Genomic DNA, 25,640 nt, shown 5'->3' on the forward strand with positions numbered 1-25,640 from the left:
ACTGATCGTCGTCTACATGGGCGGGCGATGTTGAAAATAATTGCCTGCTCCTTAATCAATAAGAAGCTAGTATTTTAATGTTAGGTGATATAATATTGCCGGTCAGCTAAGTCGTCTACTGTTGTCTATAAGTTGCAGATTAATCTACCCACGATCGGATGTTGTGAACCACGCGCTTCTCAAAGATGTTTTAATGTCCGGAAATAATGTCGATATATGTATACATACACAATTAAACCTGGAAGCATTGTACACAACATTAGTTTCAGAATATTTATTTATTTACTGCAGTCTCTGTCAGATAAATATGACCAAGTTGTGTTCTGCAAGGTCGACGTTGACGAAAATCAGGTAAAACTTACCCCCCTTTTCACATTAGGTAATTACTGATTGATTGATAACTTTTAGTATAATACATTTTTATTTGCTTACATATAGACCATTGACATACGTTAATTGTCTCTCTTTTGTCCGAATCCCCCCTCAAACAAATTATTCATTATATGACAAAAGAATGTTCAAATTAAACACCAAATTTAACAAGTTATTGAACTGTGAAAATACAATCTGACTCAGAATATTTGTAAAATGTAATGCCTGCACACAGTGATGTTATAACCATTGTGCGATGAATGAGCCGACCTGTATAATCATAAATGTCTCTTGTGTTCATGTCAGGATACGTCAGAGGAGTGTGGTGTTGATTGTATGCCGACGTTCAAGTTCTACAAAAACGGAATAGAGGTAGCTCACAAAAACGGCTATCGATCGCACATTCTGAATACTATTCAATTTAGCTTTGTGCTCACAAAATTATTTTGTCTCAAATAAATTCATATTTAGGCAACTTTAATAATAGACTTTCCTAAACAGTATATACATTGTATCTTCGTTGGAAACTGATTCATTTAATGCACTCTAGGATAAACTGTCGGCTGGATAATCTATTCCAGGTAGAGTGAGTGAGTGAGTATGGTATGAGGAATATTCAGCAATATCACGGCGGGGGACACCAGACATGGGCTTCACACATTATACCCATGTCGGGAATCGAACCCGGGTCTTCGGCTCTCGCTTTGGAACATGTTCCTGTTGAGTTCTCGCTTTGAAACATCGTCCTAATGAGCTCTCGCTTTGAAACATCGTCCTACTGAGCTCTCGCTTTGGAACAACGTCCTACTGAGCTCTCGCTTTGGAACATCGTCCTCCTGAGCTCTCGCTTTGAAACATCGTCCTACCGAGCTCTCGCTTTGAAACATGGTCCTACTTAACCCTCGCTTTGGAACATCATTCTGCTGAGCTTCGTGACTCCCTGTGACCCAAAGGCTATTTTGACTACATACACATGTATCATGTTATGATAAATTTTATATCCACTGTCATATGATGGACATATCTTGCATAACATATCATCATCATTCACACCAACATGATACGTGACAGCGAGATAGCAGTCACCTTGTTTGTCATGACCGCATTAAAATCTGTTTATCAAGTCTCCAAATACAGGCCCTGAAACGATAAACGAGCTCCATATACATGTTCGTATATCAGTGAGTGAGTGAGTGAGTGAGTATGGTTTTACGCCGCTTTTAGCAATATTCCAGCAATATCACGGCAAGGGACACCAGAAATGGGCTTCACGCATTGTACCCATGTCGGGAATCGAACCCGGGTCTTCGGCGTGACGAGCGAACGCTTTAACCACCAGGCTACCCGACCGCCGCCTGTATATCAGTATCTACATGTATATTAAACAGCAGGGCAAAGAAGAGTATACACTTGAAAATTCGATTTGACAAAAACATTACACACGTTATCAAAACGTTACTAGGCTGAACATAGCCACCGAAACATCAAGGCAAACGGAATCTATGATACCTGTGTCAAATACATCGCTATTAATGTTTTTGTTGGTTTTATTTTGAGCCACCGTCACACTTGAGTGTATACTTCGTCTGCCCGTCAATTTACATTAAGACTCGCACCCCTTACTAAACAGATACTAGGGCGTTATAATGCGTGGCATATCTGTACGGTTGTGCAAGGAAAATCGACACATTCGTGCTGTACACATAACAAGTCGTTCAACACACATTCATGTCCATGGTTTAATGTCACACTGACACAGTGCTGCTGAATAGTTTTTACAATTGCATTAGTATTGAATGATTGAAAATCAGCACGATTATAAAAGTGAATACCCTTGTATATTGTTGTCAGTCATAAAGAACCGATTAGTTCAGTGAATGAATACTCCGAGCTTGTGTGGAACCTGTTCGGTTACATTTTAGTAACTGGCTGCCATGTATAGGTAGGAAAGCCGAGCTTTCATCTATGCGATATGTTTACCTCGTAAAAACGACTCAGGACAATGTTTGGCAACAATAAAGTAATAGTGTGCATGGGATTAGCGCCTCGTGTAAACGCATTCCGATACACTAAGGTATACATACACTCACATATAAACGACCTTCTTGTGGGAGCGTGAACATGTAAGTAAGACTATTTTTTATATCGATCCATAAACGTTTAAATGTGAATTTCTCTTAAAATCCCAAATTTTGATTACTAATATTCACTCATGTTACATGTTGTTATTGGTTTAATAACAATGCGATCCAGCTTTAACATAGAACATGGACCCAGCTTTAACATTACTGACATGGACAGTAAGAAGCACAAAGCAATCCAACAAGAAGGCATGTGCTACACTCGTCTCCATTTCCAGCTTTGGGCTACGGGTGGCCCAGTCGTCTGAGGCGCATTAATTAGCTATGTAGTGTTTGGACCCAAAGGCGTGCCAGAAACCTATCATCTTCCAATTACTGGGTTAGTGGACCCTGACTCGGTGTTTAGGTTTGTCAGCACCATACCCATTGCACCAAAGTGGTAAACATTTGCGACCTGCATCGACTTGTGCTTTCCTCTTACATCAAGTGGTATAGCTGGAGATGTGAAACCCAACTTTATTCACTGACGCCATATTCAGCTAAATCATGTCCATGTATGATGTCCAGTTTCAGTGTAGTATTGGACATTGATAATGTAACCATGGTAATAGTTTATTGTTTTATTGAATACAGTACAATGTACCTCTTAAACCTATGCCCGCCTTCGTTGTCAAGTTGTTATGGTATCATGCCAATAGACGCTTAACTATGGTACTTGTTCTTACCCTGCCTGGCTCTAAACCGAAGCACGGTATTTCAGTGGGCTAGCACGATTGAACCGGCATAAGTCCAGGCCAGTACAAACAGCCACACACACACACACACACACGCACGAACGCACGCACGCACGAACACACACATACGCGCACAGACACACACACACACACACACACACGCACGAGCAGACACTCGCGCGAGCAGACACACGCGCGCGCCTTCATGCACGTACATGTAGCTATATAAGGGTAATAATCTTGACTGCAACCTGAAAGTCCATTGCATATCACCTCACCTCTAAAACCTATTCCTATATATATAAAGATATAACTCAATACCAGAATCGTTGGATTTGTCTTTGTTTTCAAAGGTTATACTGTATCCTAGTTTCCACGTAAGAAATAGGGGAAGTATACATTCACGGTAATTTGTCTAAAATGTAAACTATGTTTCAGCATCGCCAGCTGCTCATGAGAAGATGAGATGCATAAGGACACGGGTGAGATATTGAGAGATAAATAGCATTCCTCTGGGCACTTGCAGCCGCTCGACACACCCTCCGGTAGCTTGATGTAACGTGTCGATGTGTGTGTGTGTTGGGGGGTGGGGGTGGGGTGGGGGTGGTAGCCCGGTGGTTAAAGCGTTCGCTCGTCACGCCGAAGACCCCTGTTCGATTCCCGGCATAGGTACAATGTGTGAAGCCCATTTCTGGTGTCCCTTGCCGTAATATTGGTGGAATATTGCTAAAAGCGGCGTAAAAACATACTCACTCACTCACTCACTCACTATATCTCTGGATTTCCTGTTTCAGTCAACCAACACTAACCATTGGTTCTCGCGATCTCAATGTACAATGTTGAATTTCTTGCACCCGCTATCGTAATCTGTCGGATTGGTGTTGCAAACCCAACACTGAGACTGGTTTGTCCCGCGCATTCTGATAGGTCCGTTAGACTGAGTTAAGCAGCAAATCAATTGGATTATTGGCCACGTGGATGGATACCGAAAGGCGAGTCCTGGACATATAGAGGATGGAGGTATCATGTTTTCCAGTGACATACGTGGAATAATCTTGAACATAGAAACCAGTCCTGGTGTTCGAGGATTGAGCTATGTTAGTCCATATCAACGTAAACTAATTAATTGTAATACATAGACATATAATGTAACACGTCCATTGAGATGCTATAGGATAAATGCAGAGTCAATTCTTGCTTGATGCCTTAAGTAAGACGCGTAAGTATGTATGACGCGTTTTTAAAGTGTGACACATATCAATGTTAATAAGTGTACCTGACTATATTGGCAGAGAGACTTTGACGAATCACTGTCAGTCAACCATGGCAAGCTGGTAGTCGTGGACTTCTTTCGAGATGGGTGCCCGGCGTGTAAGGAAATGTCGCCTTTCCTTGAAGTAAGTATCATGTCGTCACATTTCGAGGCCACAATCTCGAAATATACTATCGTCAATGCCAATGAATAAGCTTCTGAACAGTTATATTACTTGAACAATGGTTAAAAACAACATCTTTTGAAAACCATCTGTCAAGTTCATTTTGAGTCACATTCTGTTCTGAGCTGTGATAAATTATTTACCCATTAGTTCAGAGAATCTTAGAAAGAATGGAACGATTCTACACATTTCGCAGTCCTTCATAAGAGTGTGTGCAATAGCGAAATAAGTCCGCCTTCTTTGCAGGGCATAAGTGGTAGCTGCACATTATTTATAAAGGATCCCGATGTAGCTGCAAATGGTTACTTCTTCTTGCAGTTCTTGTCGCAGGACCACACCTATCGCAATATTGTGTTCCAGAAAGTAAACGTCGACGTGAACCAGGTAAGCAGGGTTATCTCCCTTTATTCCTCTACTATTTGATAGTGATTCATAAATACATGTTCATGATATAGTCGGAATTACACAATCAACTCTTCTTTATGGATATGGAAAGGGTTTTGTCGTTTTATTTACTGACGTGTTTTAGGCGGAAGATTATTCAAAACATTCCCAAAATTAAATTGTTTGATAGGCATTACTTAGAAATTGACGGATGACAAGATGGACACAATTTTTATGGATAACAACTTCTTTAATACTGGGAAAAGCGACGTTTTGACAACGGTTTAGGGATCTATAAACATTGTTATCCATAAAAATTGTGTCTATCTTGATTCCCAAAATTTATACACCGGCAGGCAGGCAGGCAGGCACGCACGCACGCACGCACACACGCATAGAGATGTGTTGTATCTGAATCCTTGCGTCTTGTTAGTGGAACTATTTTGACCGGTTCACTTATCCAAAACAGGTGACCTTTGACCTAATTAACCTGACCCACGGTGCTATAACCTCAATACCATTCGACCCAACTCTGAGTTCACGCTTCTCTCTGTATCAGGAAACGGCGACAGCATGCAGCGTCACCCTCCTCCCCACCTTTAAATTTTACAAGAGCAAAAGAGAGGTAGGTTCAGTTTGTCACAAATACTATCCATTTGTACAGCAACGTCCCGTGGTAATCCACGGAAGAATTACATCCTCAGTAACTCATACTTGAGGAATTGACGACACAGGACCTGGTGGTCAGACGTGGTCAGGCGTGGATCGTTGCTCGTACTTTCAGTCACTGGTCTGCGGCGTTAACACAAAATTCACTCCTATGTCATCCAATGCGTTTTGGATGTGGATGTGCACATTACTTTTTATATCAATCTTTGTAAACTTATCTGTACCTCATCTCCATATTGTCCCAAATCAACATCATGTTTCATGTTTTATTATCCTGACTTTCGGAGGTCACCACTGTATTAACTCCCATGTCACGACCCAGCACGAACCTTTTGCATTGTTGCATTGACACTTCCTTCCTGTTCATTCTTTTCAATGTTTTCAGGTTGACCAACTAGAAGGAGCAGACCAAAAACAACTTGTTGCAAAGATACAGAAACACATGTGATCTATTTGTGAGACGTTTCAACATTAATACAGTTGGCTACCACATGGCATTATACATACACTGGTGAGGCGGGATCAAGAGATTGCACGAACGTCGCATCGAATTCGAATGACGGAAGAACCCGGTGATAGAAGAATTTTGCTCTACAATGGGGACGATGCCAGCACTATAGTTGAGACTTCACGTTTCATGACTCTAATCAAGGGGACCTTCTGTAGTAGGAAGATGTAAGAGGCAATATATGTCTCCGCCTCTGTTGTATAATAAAACATTTGCGAAGAGCAGTATGGTTGCGTTTTATATCTTGCAATTATAACAGAGAATGTTTGGCCTCTGATAAAGATACGAATGTCCGGCCATACCTATAAAGCCGATTTGTTAACAAGAATTATTTCACATCACGGTTCATGATAATTATGTTCTAATTTGTATCTCGAGTGTTAATGTTATTATTACATCAGTGCATCGTTTACATGTTTTAACTCTGCAACATGTTCTTGTTTGTTTGTTTTCGGGCCATTTAATTGGAAACAGTAAAGGATTAACGGGGTTTAAAAAATTCTAACACAAGTGTCGTGTGAGTGAGTGAGTGAGGTTAGGGAAATAGTACTAAGTTTGAGATAAGAGACATTTTGATGGTGACGTCCCTTTCGAACGAAGCAGGGTATGTATCGTTATAGAATGGAGATACAATATCCTGGAAAACCGAGGATGATATCACTGTAGTAACATCATACATGTTCAGCGTCTGCCAATCTGTGTCCATCTGACATATTATACTTTGGAAAACCGAGGATGATATTGATGTAACATAATACATGTTCAGCGTCTGCCAGTCTGTGTCTATCTGACATATTATACCCTGGAAAACCGAGGATGATATTGATGTAACATAATACATGTTCAGCGTCTGCCAGTCTGTGTCCATCTGACATATTATACCCTGGAAAACCGAGGATGATATTGATGTAACATAATACATGTTCAGCGTCTGCCAGTCTGTGTCTATCTGACATATTATACCCTGGAAAACCGAGGATGATATTGATGTAACATAATACATGTTCAGCATCTGCCAGTCTGTGTCCATCTGACATATTATACTCTGGAAAACCGAGGATGATATTGATGTAACATAATATATGTTTAGCGTCTACAACCCTGTGTACACTTGATAGTTCTCCATCTTATTTCTTCTCTCCTCTTCTTATTTACGGACTTTAACGGATCCTGAATATCGGGTGGACTAAGGAATGCATACAAATAAAGAACGTTTGAAACGCAACCTGGCCAGATGTTCCTATACAAAACCCAATTATTAAGAGTGTGTTAGACTGGTATGCATGCTCAATCATAGGCGGCTAAATATGTTGCCTTATGTAATACTATTCTTGCAAAATGAATCTATGCTGAGATATGTAGGTTGATGAACACGCATTGACATGCTACACAGTACCTAGCTATGTGGGGAATCTACCCAGCCTAATTCAGCCAACGCTTTAAACACTACACTAGGCTACGCCACGGCCAGTTGAGTTAGTATTTCGTGTATACATGCATGTGACATGTGTGAGCATGACTGTTTTGTCGCGAAGGGCGTTCAGTGAGATTAAGATAAGATTATTCATTTCTTATTCAAGTTAACTTTTACAAGGAAACATGCTTTCGATAAAAAATCGAGGGGGGGAGGGGAGGCTACGGCACTGGATTCAGAACGATGAACATTGGATGTTGGCACCCCTACATGTGAAGCTCTGTGCACGCCTTAGACCATTGTACCATCCATGTCCCCGGCAGATATAGTTCGAACTATGTAGACACCAAAACACATACGAAAGTTATGATTCCACAGATCTGATACAGTCCGTTTGATTCCATCTGAGACCGATGAATTGCTCACTAACTCAAAATTTGATAATTGCAACAAAACCAAAATGTGCACAGCGACAGACTAACTCTGATGGTTTGTCTCATAATTTTGGACACCCGAATAAAAAGATTGTTCAACAAACGATCATCATATTGTTGACATTTTTCGCCACCCCATACCAGGGAGGACCAGTCGCTCATGGAACAGCCAGGTAATGAACAAGCATGTGCACCGTATATGGGGGTCATCTCAAAAGCCGTATTTTGGGTGTTCAATCGGAGTCACTGTTGCAGGTTTCTGAAGCCGTGACAGTGTTTTCGGAATCGGTGTCGCTGTTGTCCGAATCGCTATCGCAGCTGTCCGAGTCTACCCTGATGATCACTGGCTTGATTGTGGCATGGTCCAATCCACTGTGATCCCAATAATGTCTCTCTATTTCATTCTCAACTTTCTCAACAAACTTTTGCCACGTTTCCTGCGTGATGGTGTCTATTGATTGTTGAACCAGTTTCTGTACATTCCGCAGTTTGAATGTTGTATTTTGCCTGGCAACATCCGATTTAATGATACCCCAAATTAGTTCTATTGGGTTTAAATCGCAATGATAGGGCGGCAATCGCAAAACTGAATGGCCATGTTCTTTAAGATACTCGTCAACTTTAAAGACAGGTGTGGTTTTATTAGACTTTATGATATCATACGGAACAGGTTTCGTTGCTTTTTGTGGATACGGTTTTGTTTTGTGTGTCAACCATTCTATCATATCGCCCTTCCTACTGTTAGACGTTGGGGCTTTTGTGTTAGGTATCTGAACGCCATGATATGGAGCATTGTCCATGACAACCAGACTCTTGGGGGGCAATACCGGTACCAGTTGAGTTTTAACCAATTCTAGGAATACCGCTCCGTTCTTTTCGGTATGATAGTGTCGGTTGTCCTTGGATTTTGCCTTGAAGACTAGCGAACAGCCTGGTAGGAATCCCCGACTCTTGCAGCCAGCATGAAGCACAATAAGCCGCTCACCCTTGCCAAGTGGCAATTTCCTGGCACAGAAATCAGAAGAGGAGCTAGGGAACCATTGTGTTCCTGTGGTATAGGAAGCGTTTACCCACGTTTCGTCCAAGTATACGGGCTCATAACCCTCGTAACGTTTTTCTCGTATTGTGCGTAAGAAATGGTTCCTTAGTCGAACAATATCAGACCTCTCGCATAATGCATGTCTATTTTCGGAGCCTACTTTTTTGTAACGGAAACCAAATTGGTGTAGCAATTTCCATAACTGATATTTTGAAATGGTCAAAGAATGATTTGTCTCCATATATTTTTTTAGAGTACGGAGAGAGACATAGATATTTTGTTTATACATAGTCTTAATGGCGTTTCTAACCATCTCTTGTTGAAATGAATCAACTTTAAAACATCACTTGGGTTTTGAGATGGTCCCCTCAGGTGGGTCCCTACAGGTTGAATCAGTACACTTTTTTAACATAGTTTTTAACTTCCCTTCGGTTATTCCAACTGCACGTGCAGTTCGTAAACGATACTTTTCGTAAACGATGCAGTTCGTAAACGATACTTTTTCAAAGCATATTGTGGTCTACCTCTTTCCATTCTTTTTAAAAAAAATTGAAGACGTTGCAAATAATTGACTTCGCGTCGAGTGATGTTCTCATTGTTTCAGGTATAGCAATCAGCCAATCACACATCTATGGTTTGCTCAGCAAGCCTTACGTCACTTTCGCACATGAAACTCGCCCACCTGGCTGTTCTATGAGCGACTGGTCCTCCCTGGTATGGGATGGCGACACTCACAATAGCATGGAATAACAACACTCCATCAGTTAACATTATGTTTATTACCAAGAACTACATGTTGTATAAACGCGGGATGATTAATTTAGTTGAATATCATTCAGATGCGTACCACTGGCGTTGCTTGCACGCACTAATTCACGTGTGTTTATCGTCTATTTTTCCAAATATGGACTACTTCATTCACGTGATCACAACAATGAACATCACTGGTTGCTGACTATCTTGCTCTCCAGTGTCTTCTCGTCGGCTCCTTCCAGAGAGTCCACCTGCGGAAGGTAGAGATTCAGACATTATTACATGGTTAGGTTTCATATGTGTCAGAATGTGTGCATTTCCAGTGGAAGGCAATTATACTATCCACTCTTATAAGGAATCGACCATTAGAAACATATTTCTTTTAATTGATGAGCCTAAACATCCAACAATTCATATCATGGGGCAAACTATTTCTTAACAGGCCGAAACATGCCTATTTTTTTCAAGAAATGTCATGGACAAATTAGTGCTTTCGATACCCCCCCCCCCCCCCCCCCCCCCCATTTTTCCGCATTTTATTCGGTCGTTCACTTACTATATTTGCTGTCATGAAGAAATAAGGAACAACTGATAAATCAAAACTAAATGATTGTCTTTTTGTGATACCTCTTTTCCGTTTTTGTAGTACTTGAACGTCGGCATACATGAAATATCACACTCCTCGGACGTTTCCTGACATGAACATAACAGTCAGACATTTGTGATTATACAGGTCGACTCTATCATCACACAAATGGTTATTACAACATTGTGAACAACCATTACATTTTACAAATTCTCAGTATTCATTTTCACAGTTTAATACCTTGTTAAATTACTTTCTTGTCTTTTTGTGAATTATTTGGCGAAGGGGTAATTCTGACAAAGAGGAGATAATTAATATAGAGGATACATTTCAATAAAAGCAACATTTTTAAAAGCAAAAGGTTTCTTATACTTAAAGTTATCAATGGTAGCAAATACTAATTATTTGACTGAAAATACCGATAATGCCACAATGGGAGGTAACTTTTACCGTATTCTTGTCCACGTCTACCTTGAAGAACAGAACACTGGGGTATTTTTTCGACAGAGACTGCAAAAATAGATACAAAATTATTCGAAAACGTGTATTATATACAATGCGTTATAGTTTAATTTTAGGGTTTAAAAAATAATCCTTTGAGAGGCGCCAGGGTCACAAACATCCGATCAGGACTATTTTGAGCAGCAACCTATGTACACTGTGATCATGTCCTCGTCTAACATCTAACAACAGCGGTGGCCATAACTGACCAGTCATAACGTACACAAGCCACAGACATAATATATGCAGGGCGGTCAGGTAGCCTAGTGGTTAAAACGTTCACTCGTCACGCCGAAGACCCAGGGTTCGATTCCCGACATGGGTACAAAGTGTGAAGCCCATTTCTGGTGTCCCCCGCCATGATATTGCTGGAATATTGCTAAAAGCGGCGTAAAACCATATTCACTCACATGATATATGCAGACAAATGATTCATGTAAACACACATACACAAGTGTACGGACATAATACATGCAGGCCTACGATTCATGTAAACACACATACACACGTGCACAGCTATAATACATGCAGGCCTATTATTTGTGTAAACACATACACACGTGTACAACTTTACACACATGTACAGACATATTTAATGATGTCCTACGATTCATTTAAACACATATACACACGTGTACAGCTATAATACATGCAGGCCTATTATTTGTGTAAACACATACACACGTGTACAGCTATAATTCATGCAGCCTTTGATTCATGTAAACACATACACAGGTGTACAACTTTACACACGTGTACAGACATATTAAATGATGGACAGACACACTACTCGCATGCCTATGATTCGTGTAAACACACATGCACACGTGTACGGACATTATAGGGACATGCCTATGATTCATGTAAACACACATAACACATGCATGCCTAAAATTCCTGTAAATTCACATACTCACGTGTGCAGCTTTACATACGTGTACAGACATAATACTTGCAGGCGTATGGTTCCTGTAAACTCACATACACACGCGTGCAGCTTTACAAACGTGTACAGACATAATACTTGCAGGCGTATGGTTCCTGTAAACTCACATACACACGCGTGCAGCTTTACATACGTGTACAGACATAATACTTGCAGGCGTATGGTTCCTGTAAACTCACATACACACGCGTGCAGCTTTACCTTTCGGAAAGTCACAATGGAAAGTTAGGGTCTCACAACACACCAGTGAGAACAGTAACTGTATAATACCTGCCAATACTACATATATCATGTCACGACGTTCAACAAAACATATTAATAAACATATCCACAGGATCTAACGACAAACGATACTGAGCGCAGCAACATTTTTGTACGTAAATAATACCGGTCATGTTAATACATGTACTTGATTGACACATTAACACTTTCGATACATTAATCTCAAGAAAAGCCATATATTAATACAAATATCCAGTCAGGATCTTGCGACTCAAAATATTGAGAGCGGTAACTGTTTTACTGTATATTAATATATCTTTTATTAATACTTGATACCCGTGAAGATTCGGGGTAGAATAGGTCTTCAGCAACCTATGCTTGCCTTGAAAGGCGACTATGCTTGTCGTAAGAGACGACTAACGGGACCAGGTGGTCAGTTCGCTGACTTGGTTGATGCATGTCATCGATCAAAATTGCGTGGATCGATGCTCATGATATCAATTACTGGATTGTCTGGTCCAGACTCGATTATTTACAGACCGCCGTCATATAGCTGGAATATTGCTGAGTGCGGCGTTAAACAACAAACAAAACAAATATTAATACTTGATTACCTCAAGGACAGGAGCAATATGTATACATGGTCCACACCATGTCGCGAAGAAGTCCACGACGATCAGTTTACCCGGATTGGCTGCCAGGGCCTGGTCAAACTCAGCCTGGTAATCATAGCACCGTGAACATTTAAAACAGTAACCTAAGTATAGGCCTAGTAAATTTACAAGTCAAATTGGGCGTTCAATAACTAATGTCTTACTAATATCACACTTGTACAAATTATTCAGAAATACGTAAATAGTTTAGAAAACGTAATTCGTAAAATCACTATTACTTATTTTACGCTTTCCTTTTTTTTAAATTTTTAGGTATTGACTTTACCTTTGTCTGAAGAACTTGCATCGTTATTAAATATTGACTTCTGGAATATAACATAAACCACTTAGTGACAGGAATGAAATAAATAAAAAAAATTATATGATAGAGTTTGAGTCTGACGGTGGAACATAATCATATTTAGTGGCGGATCCAAAGGGTGAGTTGGTGGGTGGGTGGGTGGGGTGTTGTAGATTAGGTAATTATGGTTCACATAAAATGTTTGCGTTTTTGGGGTAGGCTTTTGGGGTGGGACCCTACTCCAACACCCCCACACGCCCAACCTCAGCCGAAGTTACGAATGGCCCAAATGGAACCCCTCCTTTTTTTAAAAGTCCTCTGATATAATATACCAAAGGGGGGGGGGGACTTGTCTCTTCCACAGACATATTCATCAACTTTTGACAAGAATTTCGTTGGGCAATTAAAATGAAGGAGTAAGCATATACTCCGAAACGTTGTGTTCCTCATAATAAAGAAGTTGACATCCAAATATTCTCTTCCTTAGATAAGTAAGCTGTGGAAATGAAAATTTATATTTGGTAAACGAACCAAGCAAGTAATGGGAAATATACGATATACTCACATGATACCTATGCAGCTCTGACGGTGGTGTGATCTGTCAACTCCGTCTCCCTATTCTCCTTAAGTGTCTCGTCTCGCTGAAAAGCAATCTTCAATTAGCCAATCGTTGGGTTGCATCTGGCAACACGTGACATGTAAAGCTTCATACCGTATTCGACATAATAAGCGCCCCGCTCTAATAAGCGCCCACGGCGACATTTGCTAATATATTGGCTGGTGAACAATCCCAATTAGCACCCCTTCCGATTGATCAATGTACACAAGACTTATTTATTCGCGTATAATACGCACTCATGTGTTATATGCACCCTTGATTATGGGCCATTAAATTCTGGAAAATATATCTGTCGTACATAAACACTTTAGGCTGTCAGCATAAACCACGAAATTTATCTTTCAACTCTGTTTTTTTTTCCACCAAAATAATATTCTAATAAGAGCCCCCTATTTCTAATTTTGAGAGCGCCCTGGGCGCTTATTACGTTGAATACGGTATTTAAATTTGAACAGTGTGCTTTCGCTGTTTTCTACACTGTACAAGATTTCTCGGGAAATAATTTTTTCCTCGATGAAACACGACACAATACAAACCGCTGGTTGAAATTGCAAGCTCACGATTCGCTAGACTGATTCAGTGGTTAGAGTGTATGTGCGGAGATTGGATGGAGCACTTTGCTTGTTGTTGTTGTTACCTTGCGTGGCGCTCGGCATTAAGGGGATAAACAAGGACTGGTCGGATCAGTGAATTGTGTCTAAGTGGAGTATCCATGTAAAACTGCGGCTTGATATCTCAGTTGGCTAAAACTAACTATAAAACCGGCATTAGCCCCGACTAGTACAAGCAGCCGCCATATCCGTAGAAGCCTGCAAACAACGTTAACACCAACAATGGAGGTCTACAAACAAGAACGATAAAAGTTAAATGTTTGTTTCAAAAAATTTAAATATGTACCATGACCCTGAGGATACACTGGCGTTTGTAAGTGAATGTCGGTTTTAGTCGCAGTCGCCAATGTCTAGGATGTATAGCTTGTACGTCTACAATAGTATTAGCATACTCTACTGACACAACGTATATGTTTGTCATACATTTGGTAAGCAACTGACTGTAGAAGTTAGACTCGACTTCTCCGCTTAGAACTCCTCACTCAGCACGTTAACGTTGTATTAAAGGGCGTGGATGATTAAATACTCTAATGTTGACATTTCAGTTGATAATTCCACTGTATCTTGCCCCTTTGTCTTCTCCTTCCAATGACTCCAACTGCAGAGTGAGTGAGTTGGGTTTATCGCAGCTTTGAACAGTTTTTCAATTATATCATGTCGTGCCAGATTTAATGTAATAAGAAAGCCCAAAGTGATGCAGGTTTCACATGTCTTGTACTTTCTTGAAACTCACGAGTATGGCACTGACAAACCAAGGATCACAATCATCACGAATCTGGAATTCCAATGCATGATCCAGCAGATCCTTCTACGCAAAAGAGACACAACTATGCCCTCTGTGTCTTGCTGATTGACTTGATAGTCGTCTATTCCTCAATCTGTGGAATAACTTCAACTCCAAAAGACATAATAAGTGTTATTAGTCGGATACTCATGTTATGACACGAATGTCAAAATGGTTTTCACTGCATAAAATGAGGCTGATAGGAGTGTGGGAAACTGTGTTCGTGACTTACAGTGCTGTGTTTCATAACAGGTAATTATTTACCTGAATACTTGTATCAAAATCAGGTTAAACCTGTTGCCATTCGTGAACACAAGTACTTCTGCACTGAATGATTGATGGTGTTCTCCGGGAATCTTCCATGTATTATTTATCATAAGTGGGTGATAGAACTCACTTCAATTAACATAGCAACCTCAGTGAAATGCACAATGATAAGAAACATCTTTGTCATTTACGGAATATTGATTTTCTCTTCATCTTTAATCATCTTCAATTTAACAGGTGAAACATTTGTGTTTTTACCACTCGGCCAATCGAAAAGATTTTTGCAACGCGATACTAAAATAACGGTAATCGTTATCTGGTGAATTTTGTCTTCCACCATAAGCCTGCAAAAAAAGGAAATTCCTTTTGATGAACAAATATATCGCAACACTGATGGTCGACATACTTGAAGGTTTTAGACTTCATGAATACCACATCGCATTTCTGAGGAGTCCTCTGACCGGGTATGTGTTAGTTGTAAGGCATTCATTATTACACTTGACATATTCCTTGGGAATTGCAAGCCACGTGTCACTCCGCTTTCAGTTGAGTCATCCTGTGAGAGGATATGGTGGGAGAGGCACAGAGAAACATATTTTCATATGTCATTTGGTCAATCTCATTAAAATCAGATCTTTTACTATATCGTTATAAGGTTAAAATGCATTTAAAAAAACATCTCAAAATCTCATTTGAAGAATCCAGAATGAGTAAAAAAATCAATAGAAAGATGCTCAATTGGTCACGTAGGCTCCAGTATTTTTCCGATTACGACACACATTAGTTCAAGGTCAGATATAACTGTTAATAAATCAAATTGAGGTATTATTACATGTGACAAAGAAACGCCAAGACTCGATCACTTTAAAAAGATACCCGTACCGAATTGGTGCGGCTTTGTGCAGTTGACTGAGGTCCATGGCTATCAGTACGTTTTTTTCACTCTGTGACGAGTCTAGCCTGTCTTGTTTAGAAGTTGTATTTTGAAGATAGACCGAGCGTTATTAAAAAGATGTGTGAATAACCTGATTGTTGTGTTGATCAATGAGAGCAAGGGCTGATGGAGACGGTTCAGAGCAATCCCTCCGTGACTTACATGACCCTTGGCTGACCAGGCGAGTCGTAGAGTCATGGCTCACCTTGACCATGATGGCGCGCAACGACAAAAGGTTAGGTAACGATAGTATGGTCCAGTTAACCCCAAAACTCAGTTACGACAATATCACTGAGGTCTGAGAATAATCGAGTCGGGACAAGACAAAATAGTGGTTGATACAAAGACCAACTGGGCTACGTTGCCACACAATCACAACCAATTCAGCCTGAACGATAACTCATACAACAAGCAGATGTTGCAGAGAATCATTTATGCTTTTAATCTACAAGACTGTGAACCGATAGGACTTAATCCCACTGTGGAACGATCACGAAACCGTGAAATACTAATAGAAGCGTCCTCGTATGTGTGACAGTTCTAAACACGCTTCTTTCCCTCTGATTTTAAAGAAAACAACTTAAGACAAAGCCCACAACAAATAACTTATTGAATGCCTATTTTGATCCAACGGTTTGTCGTTGTAATGGCAACATAGGCAACCCCTTGTACGTATCTTAAGATATACTGTACGACGTATGTGATCATGTCTATTCAAGATATTCAAACACAGGTTGAAGGAAAAGTAGGTTAAAAACCAAATAATTTTTTTGTACATTTCTCGAGAAATCCTATTGTCAGAAGTGGGCCAGCTAGTTAAAAGCTTTAAATGTTTCAATGTACATGAGTGGGTGTAGTCCTCTCAGGCTTCGACACACAGTGTATTATAAAAGAATGTTTAAGTGTTTACAATTTATGACCTGTTATTCCCGTCGTCTTTTAAAGGTGCATTTACTTGATCTCGAGTAGTTGTTTACCTGCCCGCTCGATGAATCAACCTGAAGGAGGTATGGAACCAAACACCTATGCCCACAACACGCGGAATGTGAATATATCTAATGCCAGATCCGCGTATGTTATATCTTTACCTATCTTTAGGGTCTCACTAAGGGATCAAACTTTCAGTTTTCATTGATTCCAAACACATTTAAATAAGTAATGGCATTACTTTATATACACATTTTGTATTAAAAGAATCATTTTTTTATCCTTTACCAACTTTTCAGTGGGTACATTGTCATTCAGAATCAACAGTTGGGGTCTCAATAGTATAAACATGTAGAATATGATATAAAAAAAGAGATATTATTATGTACAGATTAAATTAGAAAAATGCAGCAAAGAGGATTTGGGTGATCCTGGCACAGTCGGGCTGGTTAGGCTCATCATCAGCTAAGGGCCCCTGCCTCTCTACAAGCAGCCCAGACAGCGAATGGGACTTCTCCCAGGAAGCGCTGCCCACCCAGAACATGTCGGAGAATGTGAAGACTCCCCAACAGCCTTCTGCTTTACCCAGATTGTCAGAGGGGTTGTATTCCTGGAGGGCAAACCTGGGTACTCTCCCAATGTAAGTCAGCAGATTGGGAGGTACCAAATCTAAGGCACCGAGGACAATGGGGAGTCGGACAACTTGGTACTTGGGATGCGAGCCTGAAATTTCGAAAGCGAGGTCCGCATATTTACCATACTTTCAAAAGTGTCATTTCTCAAAAAGTTAGATTACAAGCTTCTTCGATGCCACTTTAGTTTTTGTAATGAAATTAATCATACCCGGGTCAAACTTCGACCTTGAAAATAATAAGATGCGTCTGTACAACTGTGTATACCCACATACAATATATGTAAGTTATATTTCTCCTGGTCCTTATTTTTGAGACTATATTATGTGATTTGTATTACATAATACGTGAAAGCGACAGAACCCACGAGAAATGAGAGGATAATGTGACTGAACATACAATACTATTTACATGATGTATACATGAAATGTCAAGTCACCTATTCCCTGGTAACTCCTGTAGTTTCAGGCCTCTGCTGATCCCCGTTCAACTAATGTTCTTAAAGTTACATTTGTCGCCTGTCAAAAGTATTCATGTTTCAAAGAAAATAATCCAAATACAACAGCTCCTTATGAGGTGGGGGTGGTGGTTTGTTGTTTAACGCCGCACTCAGCAATTTTCCAGCTGTATGACGGCGATCTGTAAATAATCGTGTCTGGACAAGACAATCCAGTGATTATGTCATGAGCATCCATCCACGCAATTTTGATCAATGACATGCATCAACCAAGTCAGCGAGCCTGACCACCCGATCCAGTTAGTTGCCTTTTACGACAAGCATAGTCACTTTTTACGGCAAGCATGGGTTGCTGAAGACCTATTCTACTCCGGAATCTTCACGGGTCCAGCTCCTTATGAGGTGAACTGTATTGTAGTGTATGGTGATCGATTTTCGATATTGATATTTAATAATAAAATGATACGAACAAAAAAACATTTCCGATGTAGCTAAAGGTATGTGCACGTGTAAAAATCATATTTTGTAGTCTACTACACCTTATATTGCATATTGTTTTGAAATTTCTCGCCTGATGAACACGTTCATTATTTCAATATTGTTTTCAATTCCACCCAATAATGTACACACCATTTATTTATTTCACATGTTTACGAACGCTACATTGGCTAATTAGAAATAATTCGCGTCTGGCTTGAAGTCAAGTAGAACGGTTTACATCGACCTTTGTTTGTTAAACATTTCTGTATATTAAAACAGATGTTGTCTTAAAGTTGTCTGTTCAGGTAGCTACTTTGAATTATAGTTTCCTGATTTAAATATTATTTAATCCACATAACCTACCTCTTGCTGGTGTGAAGCCCATTTCTGGTGCCCCCCCTCCGTGATATTGCTGGAATATTGCTAAAAGCGGCGTCAAACTATACTCACTCACTCTCTCACTACCTCTTGCCGGAATGTGAGGCCCGGTCAGTATCAATTTTCCAGTTCAAGCAAACCCAGACATTACATATATTTTATAACACTAGATGTCATCAATAAATATTCATGTTGTACACAACCATTGTTGTAGAATATACAATATATGTCAATGCTAGAGAATAACCTGTCTCGATTTTCCAATAGAACATTAGCAACGAAACCGAAAGGTCATAGAATTCTTGTCTGAAATCTGGGACCTCGTCAATATATTTTTGTATGTACACGCAGAGCGCGTTAACAGAGAATATTGATATCTGGGATGTTTTCTGCACACCAAGTGACATTGGATATTTCAATTATGCACACGAAGTGGTTTCATTCTTAAAAGTGTCTGTGTTTGTTTGAATAGAACATGAAGCTTTTCCGCATATTTTCAACCCAACATATATACACGAGCTAGGAAAGTTACCATATATGATAAAATAATTTCCTTGCAGAAATAAAATAGAACTAATATATTCTTTAAACATTGAACAAAACACACACAAACATAACCTGTCCTACAAGTTTTATTACAGTTTAAATAATCTGGCTATTACCAGTAATGTCCCTTCTAAGCCTCTCCTATGGACCAATCAGATTCCACCTCTCGTATCACTTGCGTTTGCTTCACACAAAACGGTGGCGCCCAGTCAGGACGATCTGATCGATAATCAAGATCTATTGTGATAAAAGTGGGTATGACATCGCGAAATGCATCAAATCACGTGAGCAACTTGATTAAAAACATGAAAAGATTTGGAAAATTTTAATCACTGGATAGTCTGGTCAAGACTCGATTATTTATAGACCGCCGTCAAACAAACAAGGAAACTAACAAACCCAATTTTGCATTCATTTATAGGTCTTTTAGGGTATGCTCATAAGTGTAACGATTTAAACCAAGATAAAATTACTAAACGGCTTCTATATACCTTGCAAACGCCTAAAATTCAACGTGACTCTTCACTCTTCATAAATATTTGATTCTAAATGCTTTAAAACGATCTGGAAGATATCTAAATCATATAGTTTTGTTCTAACTTACATGACATAGGGGATCTATATGTAATCGGGCCTAGACCAGACACGCCAGTGGTTGATATGGTGAGACAAAAACGCCACACCGTCAGGGTACAACGACACGATGAACTAAGTCACTGAGCCAAACCATCTGATTCAATTTACTCGCATTTTAAATGTTGGCATTGAGCGCACACTACATGAAGGCCCCTGTCGCATAGTCTGGTTTGGTTTGTTTGTTGTTTAACGCCGCACTCATTAATATTCCAGCTACATGACGGCGGTCTGTAAATAATCGAGTCTGGACCAGACAATCCAGTGATTAATATCATGAGAATCGATCCATGCAATTGGGATCGATGACATGCATCAACCAAGTCAGCGAGCCTGACCACCCGATCCCATAAGTCGCCTTTTACGACAAGCCTAGTCGCCTTTTGCGGCAAGCATGGGTTGCTGAAGACCTATTCTATCCCGGCGTCTTCAGAAGGATCCGTGCATACAGAAATGCGCAATTCAGCACACAAATGGTTTGCATTGCACGAATTTGTTTTAACAAAATACTTGTTTTGAATTATTTTGTTTTTTATTTGAAGTAAAGAGTGGAATGTTACGGAAAAGAAATCATATTGAAAGTAGGAAAATAGACGATTCAAACTATAATTAGTTTTGATTAAGCAGAGATTGATTTGTTTGTTTTGAGGTAGCCAGACACGACAGACAGACACATGTCTTTACTGACTATAAAGGCATCATGACCAGAAGTGCAAATACAGGGATGTCACTTTATTTCAGCTTCCAGTTGTAACTGGTACATTATGAGTAAATTAAGCTGCCATGCATTGCTTCAGATGGGACATAACTCTTCCTTCAATAGTGAATGAAGCATTCATAAAATATATTCTAATGTGGTTGACATATTTGAAGTAGACACCAACAACTTTTATTGCACATAGTTAATTTGAGTTTAAAATATTAACAAGCCCCTGTTTACGTTTATTTTGATGTGGATTATATGATGTGGATTTTAAACGTTAAATATATGTCTAAATGTATATTAGATGCTGCTCATCCTTATTTTCGGGTGGCCTAGTCGTCTAAGGCGCCGCGATTCATTGTGCCGAGTTGTGTCCCTTGGGCACGCCAGAAATCTATGATTGTGGGTTCGAATCCCAGTTCGCCTCGATTACGTTTCTAGGTTTGTCAGCACTTCAGGCTTTCCTCCCACATTAAGCTGACACGCCGTGATATAACTGGAATACTGTTAAAAGCGGCGTTGAACCCAACTCTCTCACTCCTCTGCAGCAGAGACTCTTCGGAACAGGTTCATTTTGGGATATAGTCTTAAAATATTCTGAACTTAACATAAATTAACATAATTATAACAGGATGGAAACTTGTTGATATTTAATCATGCCAAGGCTGCGTAAGCATGTTGGCTTTAAGTTGCAGGAAAACAATTTCTGATCACAATATCAAGTGAAATCCAAACAGGAAAATCTATTTTCAAATATATCAAAAGAAAATGTATTATTCCAAGGCCACATGAAGATATTCTTTCCAACCCCGACCGTATCTCGCAAACCTATTTGTTTTTAGCTATTTTGCGTTTCCCGAAAGGGAAGCAATTATAATAAAAAGCGTGACCTATAAAATGTGGAATACGGTGCGGCTTTAAGCCGATTGTATTTTAATATGAACATTTAATATCTTATAAAAGATAGCTACGCGATAAATCGCAAAGAACAATGAACAACGAAGCGTGGCTTATTTCACGATATAACATTGTTCTATCATGATGTTATTTCTAGAGGTTCAAACATGCGCTCGCATCTTGATGACGCGTGAGCGTCGCTGGGCAACGCTGATAAACGCAATGGCCAAACGATCGCACCCAAAAGTGGAACAAGTGTGAGAATCGGTATTGGGAGAAATGGTTCAGATTATCGACGTGATCCTGAAAATTGTGAGAATTTCCGGTCAGTACCAAACTATATTTCCTCGTTTATTTCTTAAATACTGTTTGTTGGCTTGCTAATATTTTTGCAGCTCCATATTTCCATTTTTCATATGCAGTAGGTTAGAACGCTGGTTTTGCAGGTGTTCCTCCTGTCTCAGATCTGACCACTTTGGGTAACTGCGCTCTCTACATTATGTACTGTAAGCAGTGTCTATACTATTAAGCCTGTGGCCGCACAGTATTACTGAAACATACATATCTGTTTATCACTGTCACTTTCGGTACACAGTGTATCATCCAAGCGTATCTTGTATCTGTGTTGATGATGGTACACTCCATCAAGGCATACAGTGTCATGACACTACGGTTTTGTACCAAGTACTCGAAAAAGCACACATTCTGGTTCTGATTTATAAAATTAATTAATATTAAATATAAAATAGATCCGTTGGTGACCTACATATCCTTCACCATTCTTTACACGAACAGTTATTTCAATACTGACAAAACTTGTTCAATGTTTAGCCTCTGTTCAAATCTATGTTTCGAAAAGTAAACAGCATACTTTGTAAAAAATACCAAACAAAATCCTTTCGCAAGACCATTGTTTTATTCTGCGGTATTATATCTCATTATTAAATATATACATGCGACACGAACTCATTAATCACAACATGTACAGGAAAGTATGGAATACTGTAAGGAACATTCTCGCGATCTCGACCTATGGAAACGATGTAAGTATGCCCCAAACACGAGAATGCGAGATCGCGAGAACGCGAGATTTTGGCCAAATCTCGCGTTCTCGCAATCTCGCATTTATCGTGTTTTGGGCATATTTACCTCGTTTCCAAAGGTCGAGATCGCGAGAATGCAAGATGGCGAGAATGTCCCTTACAGTATTCCATAGGAAAGTCCAATGCCAGGACAAAACTCAGTACAGCACCAGATCTGTGAACGTGGAAGATCTCTGTCTGTCCTGATTTCTGTATTGAGAGTAGCACCGTATGATACAGTCCGCTGTTTGTCCATCTGTAACATAAGAAAGATAGTTTTTGGTAATTATTTAAACTCACAAAACAAAACAAATGTTAAGCTTAACACCTAATATTCGAATATGACCATTGAGAATGAGTGAGTGGGTACGGTTTTTCGCCGCTTTTAGCATTATTGCAGCAATATCATGGATTAGAACACATGAAAAATAGCACGTGTAAAGCACAAACCTAGCTAAATTATTATAACAATATACAATAACACCCCCACACAAAACAGTTTCATCCATAATATTTTTTACAAAATATCTTAGTCTTTTTGAAAGTTAGTTATAACTCCTAAATTTCTTTACCTAGATGTTAAATCCATAATAGAATAATGATTTCATTTTACTGAACTTAATTATACTAATACTCACCGCTTTACCGAAGGTGCTGGTTGACGGGATCCGCCATGCTCACTGGTGGGAGGGGATGGAGTCCCGGGGGGTAGAACTGCGGGGGATACATTGGGAGATACTGTAGGGGATGTTGTGAGAACGCCGGATGTTGCTGCAGTGATGAGGGCGTCGTGTGGCTGCTGTAGTTGAAGTGGGGGCTTGAACCAAACTGATGATGCCCATAGAACGGGTACCTGTAGTCGGGCGTTGTGTGGGTCAGAGCCTCCTGTTGCTGGGGGAAGGAAATGTCCTTCTCAGGTGTGTAGATCTCCCCGCCATCCCCCTGTCTGTTGACGTCGTTCAGACATGGAACTCGAGGGTCGAATCCCGGCTGTGGTGGCATTGATTCACGGATGATCGAATCCTGTTTTAAAAGGTCTCCCAAGCTTCGGATGTAACTGGCAGCCAGCCGGAGGGTTCTGATTTTGGAGGTTCTGCGATTTCCAACCTTGAACTGATCCGGAAGACATTCTCTGAGTCTGTCCAGAGCACTGTTGAGGGTGAGCATGCGCTGTCGTTCTTGGAAGTTCGCTGTCACTCGTTGTTTTTCGGCATCGTCCGGACACATGTCCTTTCGTTTCCGGCCTCGTCTCTTGGGCAAAAGTTCCAGTGCAGAAGAGTAGGGGAAATTCTCCGTGTCCTGCCCTTCATCTAACGTATCGATACAAGCTGAGTCCAGATTATCAATAGGAATTTTAGCCTTTTCTTCCTTCGGGTCTAAGACGTTTTCATCAACTCGTTCATCCTCTTGAAACGCATGACTGTCACTTTTGCTGTCTCTCACAGATGAAGATGAACTCATATTGAATACAGTTTGAGAAAATCAGTTTATCAAAGACTTGGATAGTTAGTAAAGTTTGAGAATGTCAGTTTTATTTTATTCCAGGTCAATTATAGTGTGCTAGAGTGACCCGATTGACCAATCAGTGACCATCTGAGGTTGTCGGGGGACGGCGTATATTAACAGTGAGGTGATAACTACGGCAGCATGTCCTGATGGTGGCATTGCTGGAGTTTGGTTACAGGGGGGGGGGGGGGGGGGGGGGGGGGGGGGGGAGAGTCAGTTTATCGTAGTTATTGGGGCAATATCTCAGACAGTAGCAACATTTATACAACGGACATTTGTGGAATTTATGTCAGCTTGCCTTTGATTAGGATAGATAATCGCTTTTAGAAATGTAAGAGTAATTCTTTTGAGAAATTGTGATCACGCACGAAGGCGCAATTTCTAGACTAGAAAAATAGTTAAATTTTCAGGTGTCGTTTTAGAATATGTCTTGAAACCAATATATACAAAGCAAATACAAAATTAGTATCCATTCAAATAATCCCAACACATGAAGATCAAGTGAAAGAGGAGAGTTGTATCGAGTAGTAACAGCGAATTGATGTCAATGAACAGATTGCCCGTAGAGTGCGCGTATACAATAGGATGCGTTACACATAACAGATAATTTTCAATATTTCTAAATGTTGCTGACGGTGATTAACGCGATTCCTGTAGTCCCGTATTGAACTTTGATCATGGGTATCAATGACGTAATATATTATTCTGTCGATTGTGTTTATTTACCTTGTAAATGTTATTTCATATATGAATGTCCAGAGAGGGTATGTGTGTGGGGGGGTGCAGGTGGGTGGGGTGCAGGTGGGTGGGGTGAGGGTGTAAGGGATTCTGCCGGTTACCAAATGCGTAGATAACACGTTTTTTCACACTACGTGGATAACACGGCTTTTCCTGTATGTGTAAAATATGTCTGTTTAGTGCTGAGTCAGTATTGTCAGTGACTTATTGAGTTTTGTAATCAAGCCCAACTTTACGTCAGTTCGAGTATACGCATTCTGTTATTATCCCAGGTAGAACCTAATAATGTAATTCTCGTGAACAGACATGTGACATTTTGTTCATTTTCGAATATTGCGTTCACAGTTTTGCAAGTTTTACCTGGGAACAATTTCATTTAAGCCCCCTCGTTAAATCAACCCCAAACAAATATA

At 40.0% G+C, this 25,640-nt stretch overlaps 3 protein-coding genes across 6 annotated transcripts; 1 reads left to right on the forward strand and 2 right to left on the reverse strand.

Annotated features, from left to right (window-relative positions):
- The first annotated feature begins 286 nt into the window (after nucleotides 1–286).
- On the forward strand, nucleotides 287–6,395 carry LOC139445759 (thioredoxin-like). 4 transcript variants are annotated; one of them, XM_071226969.1, is made up of 6 exons: nucleotides 287–744; nucleotides 3,626–3,669; nucleotides 4,480–4,584; nucleotides 4,942–5,007; nucleotides 5,567–5,632; nucleotides 6,062–6,395. In XM_071226969.1, the coding sequence occupies exons 2-6, from the start codon at nucleotides 3,649–3,651 to the stop codon at nucleotides 6,122–6,124; spliced, it is 321 nt and encodes a 106-aa protein (XP_071083070.1). In that variant the 5' UTR covers nucleotides 287–744; nucleotides 3,626–3,648; the 3' UTR covers nucleotides 6,125–6,395. The 4 variants fall into 4 exon arrangements, with proteins under 4 accessions (XP_071083070.1, XP_071083068.1, XP_071083069.1 ...); XM_071226967.1 differs by lacking the exon at nucleotides 287–744 and adding an exon at nucleotides 2,405–2,495; XM_071226968.1 differs by lacking the exon at nucleotides 287–744 and adding an exon at nucleotides 2,411–2,499.
- Nucleotides 6,396–9,840: 3,445 nt separating this feature from the next.
- Nucleotides 9,841–13,666, reverse strand: LOC139445474 (thioredoxin-like). The gene is made up of 6 exons (XM_071226618.1): nucleotides 13,599–13,666; nucleotides 13,019–13,058; nucleotides 12,694–12,798; nucleotides 10,861–10,920; nucleotides 10,452–10,517; nucleotides 9,841–10,075 (listed from the first exon to the last, which is right to left on the reverse strand). The coding sequence occupies exons 2-6, from the start codon at nucleotides 13,037–13,039 to the stop codon at nucleotides 10,013–10,015; spliced, it is 315 nt and encodes a 104-aa protein (XP_071082719.1). The 5' UTR covers nucleotides 13,040–13,058; nucleotides 13,599–13,666; the 3' UTR covers nucleotides 9,841–10,012.
- A 9,959-nt stretch (nucleotides 13,667–23,625) lies between these two features.
- Nucleotides 23,626–24,444, reverse strand: LOC139446363 (neurogenin-1-like). Its single transcript, XM_071227699.1, has one exon. The coding sequence runs from the start codon at nucleotides 24,442–24,444 to the stop codon at nucleotides 23,626–23,628; it is 819 nt and encodes a 272-aa protein (XP_071083800.1).
- Nucleotides 24,445–25,640: the final 1,196 nt, after the last annotated feature.

This window comes from Haliotis cracherodii, unplaced genomic scaffold, assembly GCF_022045235.1.
Source record: "Haliotis cracherodii isolate W230 unplaced genomic scaffold, xgHalCrac1.p SCAF_6, whole genome shotgun sequence".
NCBI lineage: Eukaryota > Metazoa > Mollusca > Gastropoda > Lepetellida > Haliotidae > Haliotis > Haliotis cracherodii.

Coding starts and splice junctions, on each gene's coding strand:
- LOC139445759 (XM_071226969.1), top strand. CDS start 3,649: ATGAGATGCATAAGGACACGG. Junction 3,670..4,479: donor TGAGATGCATAAGGACACGG/GTGAGATATTGA, acceptor CTATATTGGCAG/AGAGACTTTGACGAATCACT. Junction 4,585..4,941: donor AAATGTCGCCTTTCCTTGAA/GTAAGTATCATG, acceptor TTCTTCTTGCAG/TTCTTGTCGCAGGACCACAC.
- LOC139445474 (XM_071226618.1), bottom strand. CDS start 13,039: ATGCAAGTTCTTCAGACAAAG. Junction 12,799..13,018: donor TGCAAGTTCTTCAGACAAAG/GTAAAGTCAATA, acceptor TATGATTACCAG/GCTGAGTTTGACCAGGCCCT. Junction 10,076..10,451: donor ACTACAAAAACGGAAAAGAG/GTATCACAAAAA, acceptor TACCTTCCGCAG/GTGGACTCTCTGGAAGGAGC.
- LOC139446363 (XM_071227699.1), bottom strand. CDS start 24,444: ATGAGTTCATCTTCATCTGTGAGAGACAGCAAAAGTGACAGTCATGCG.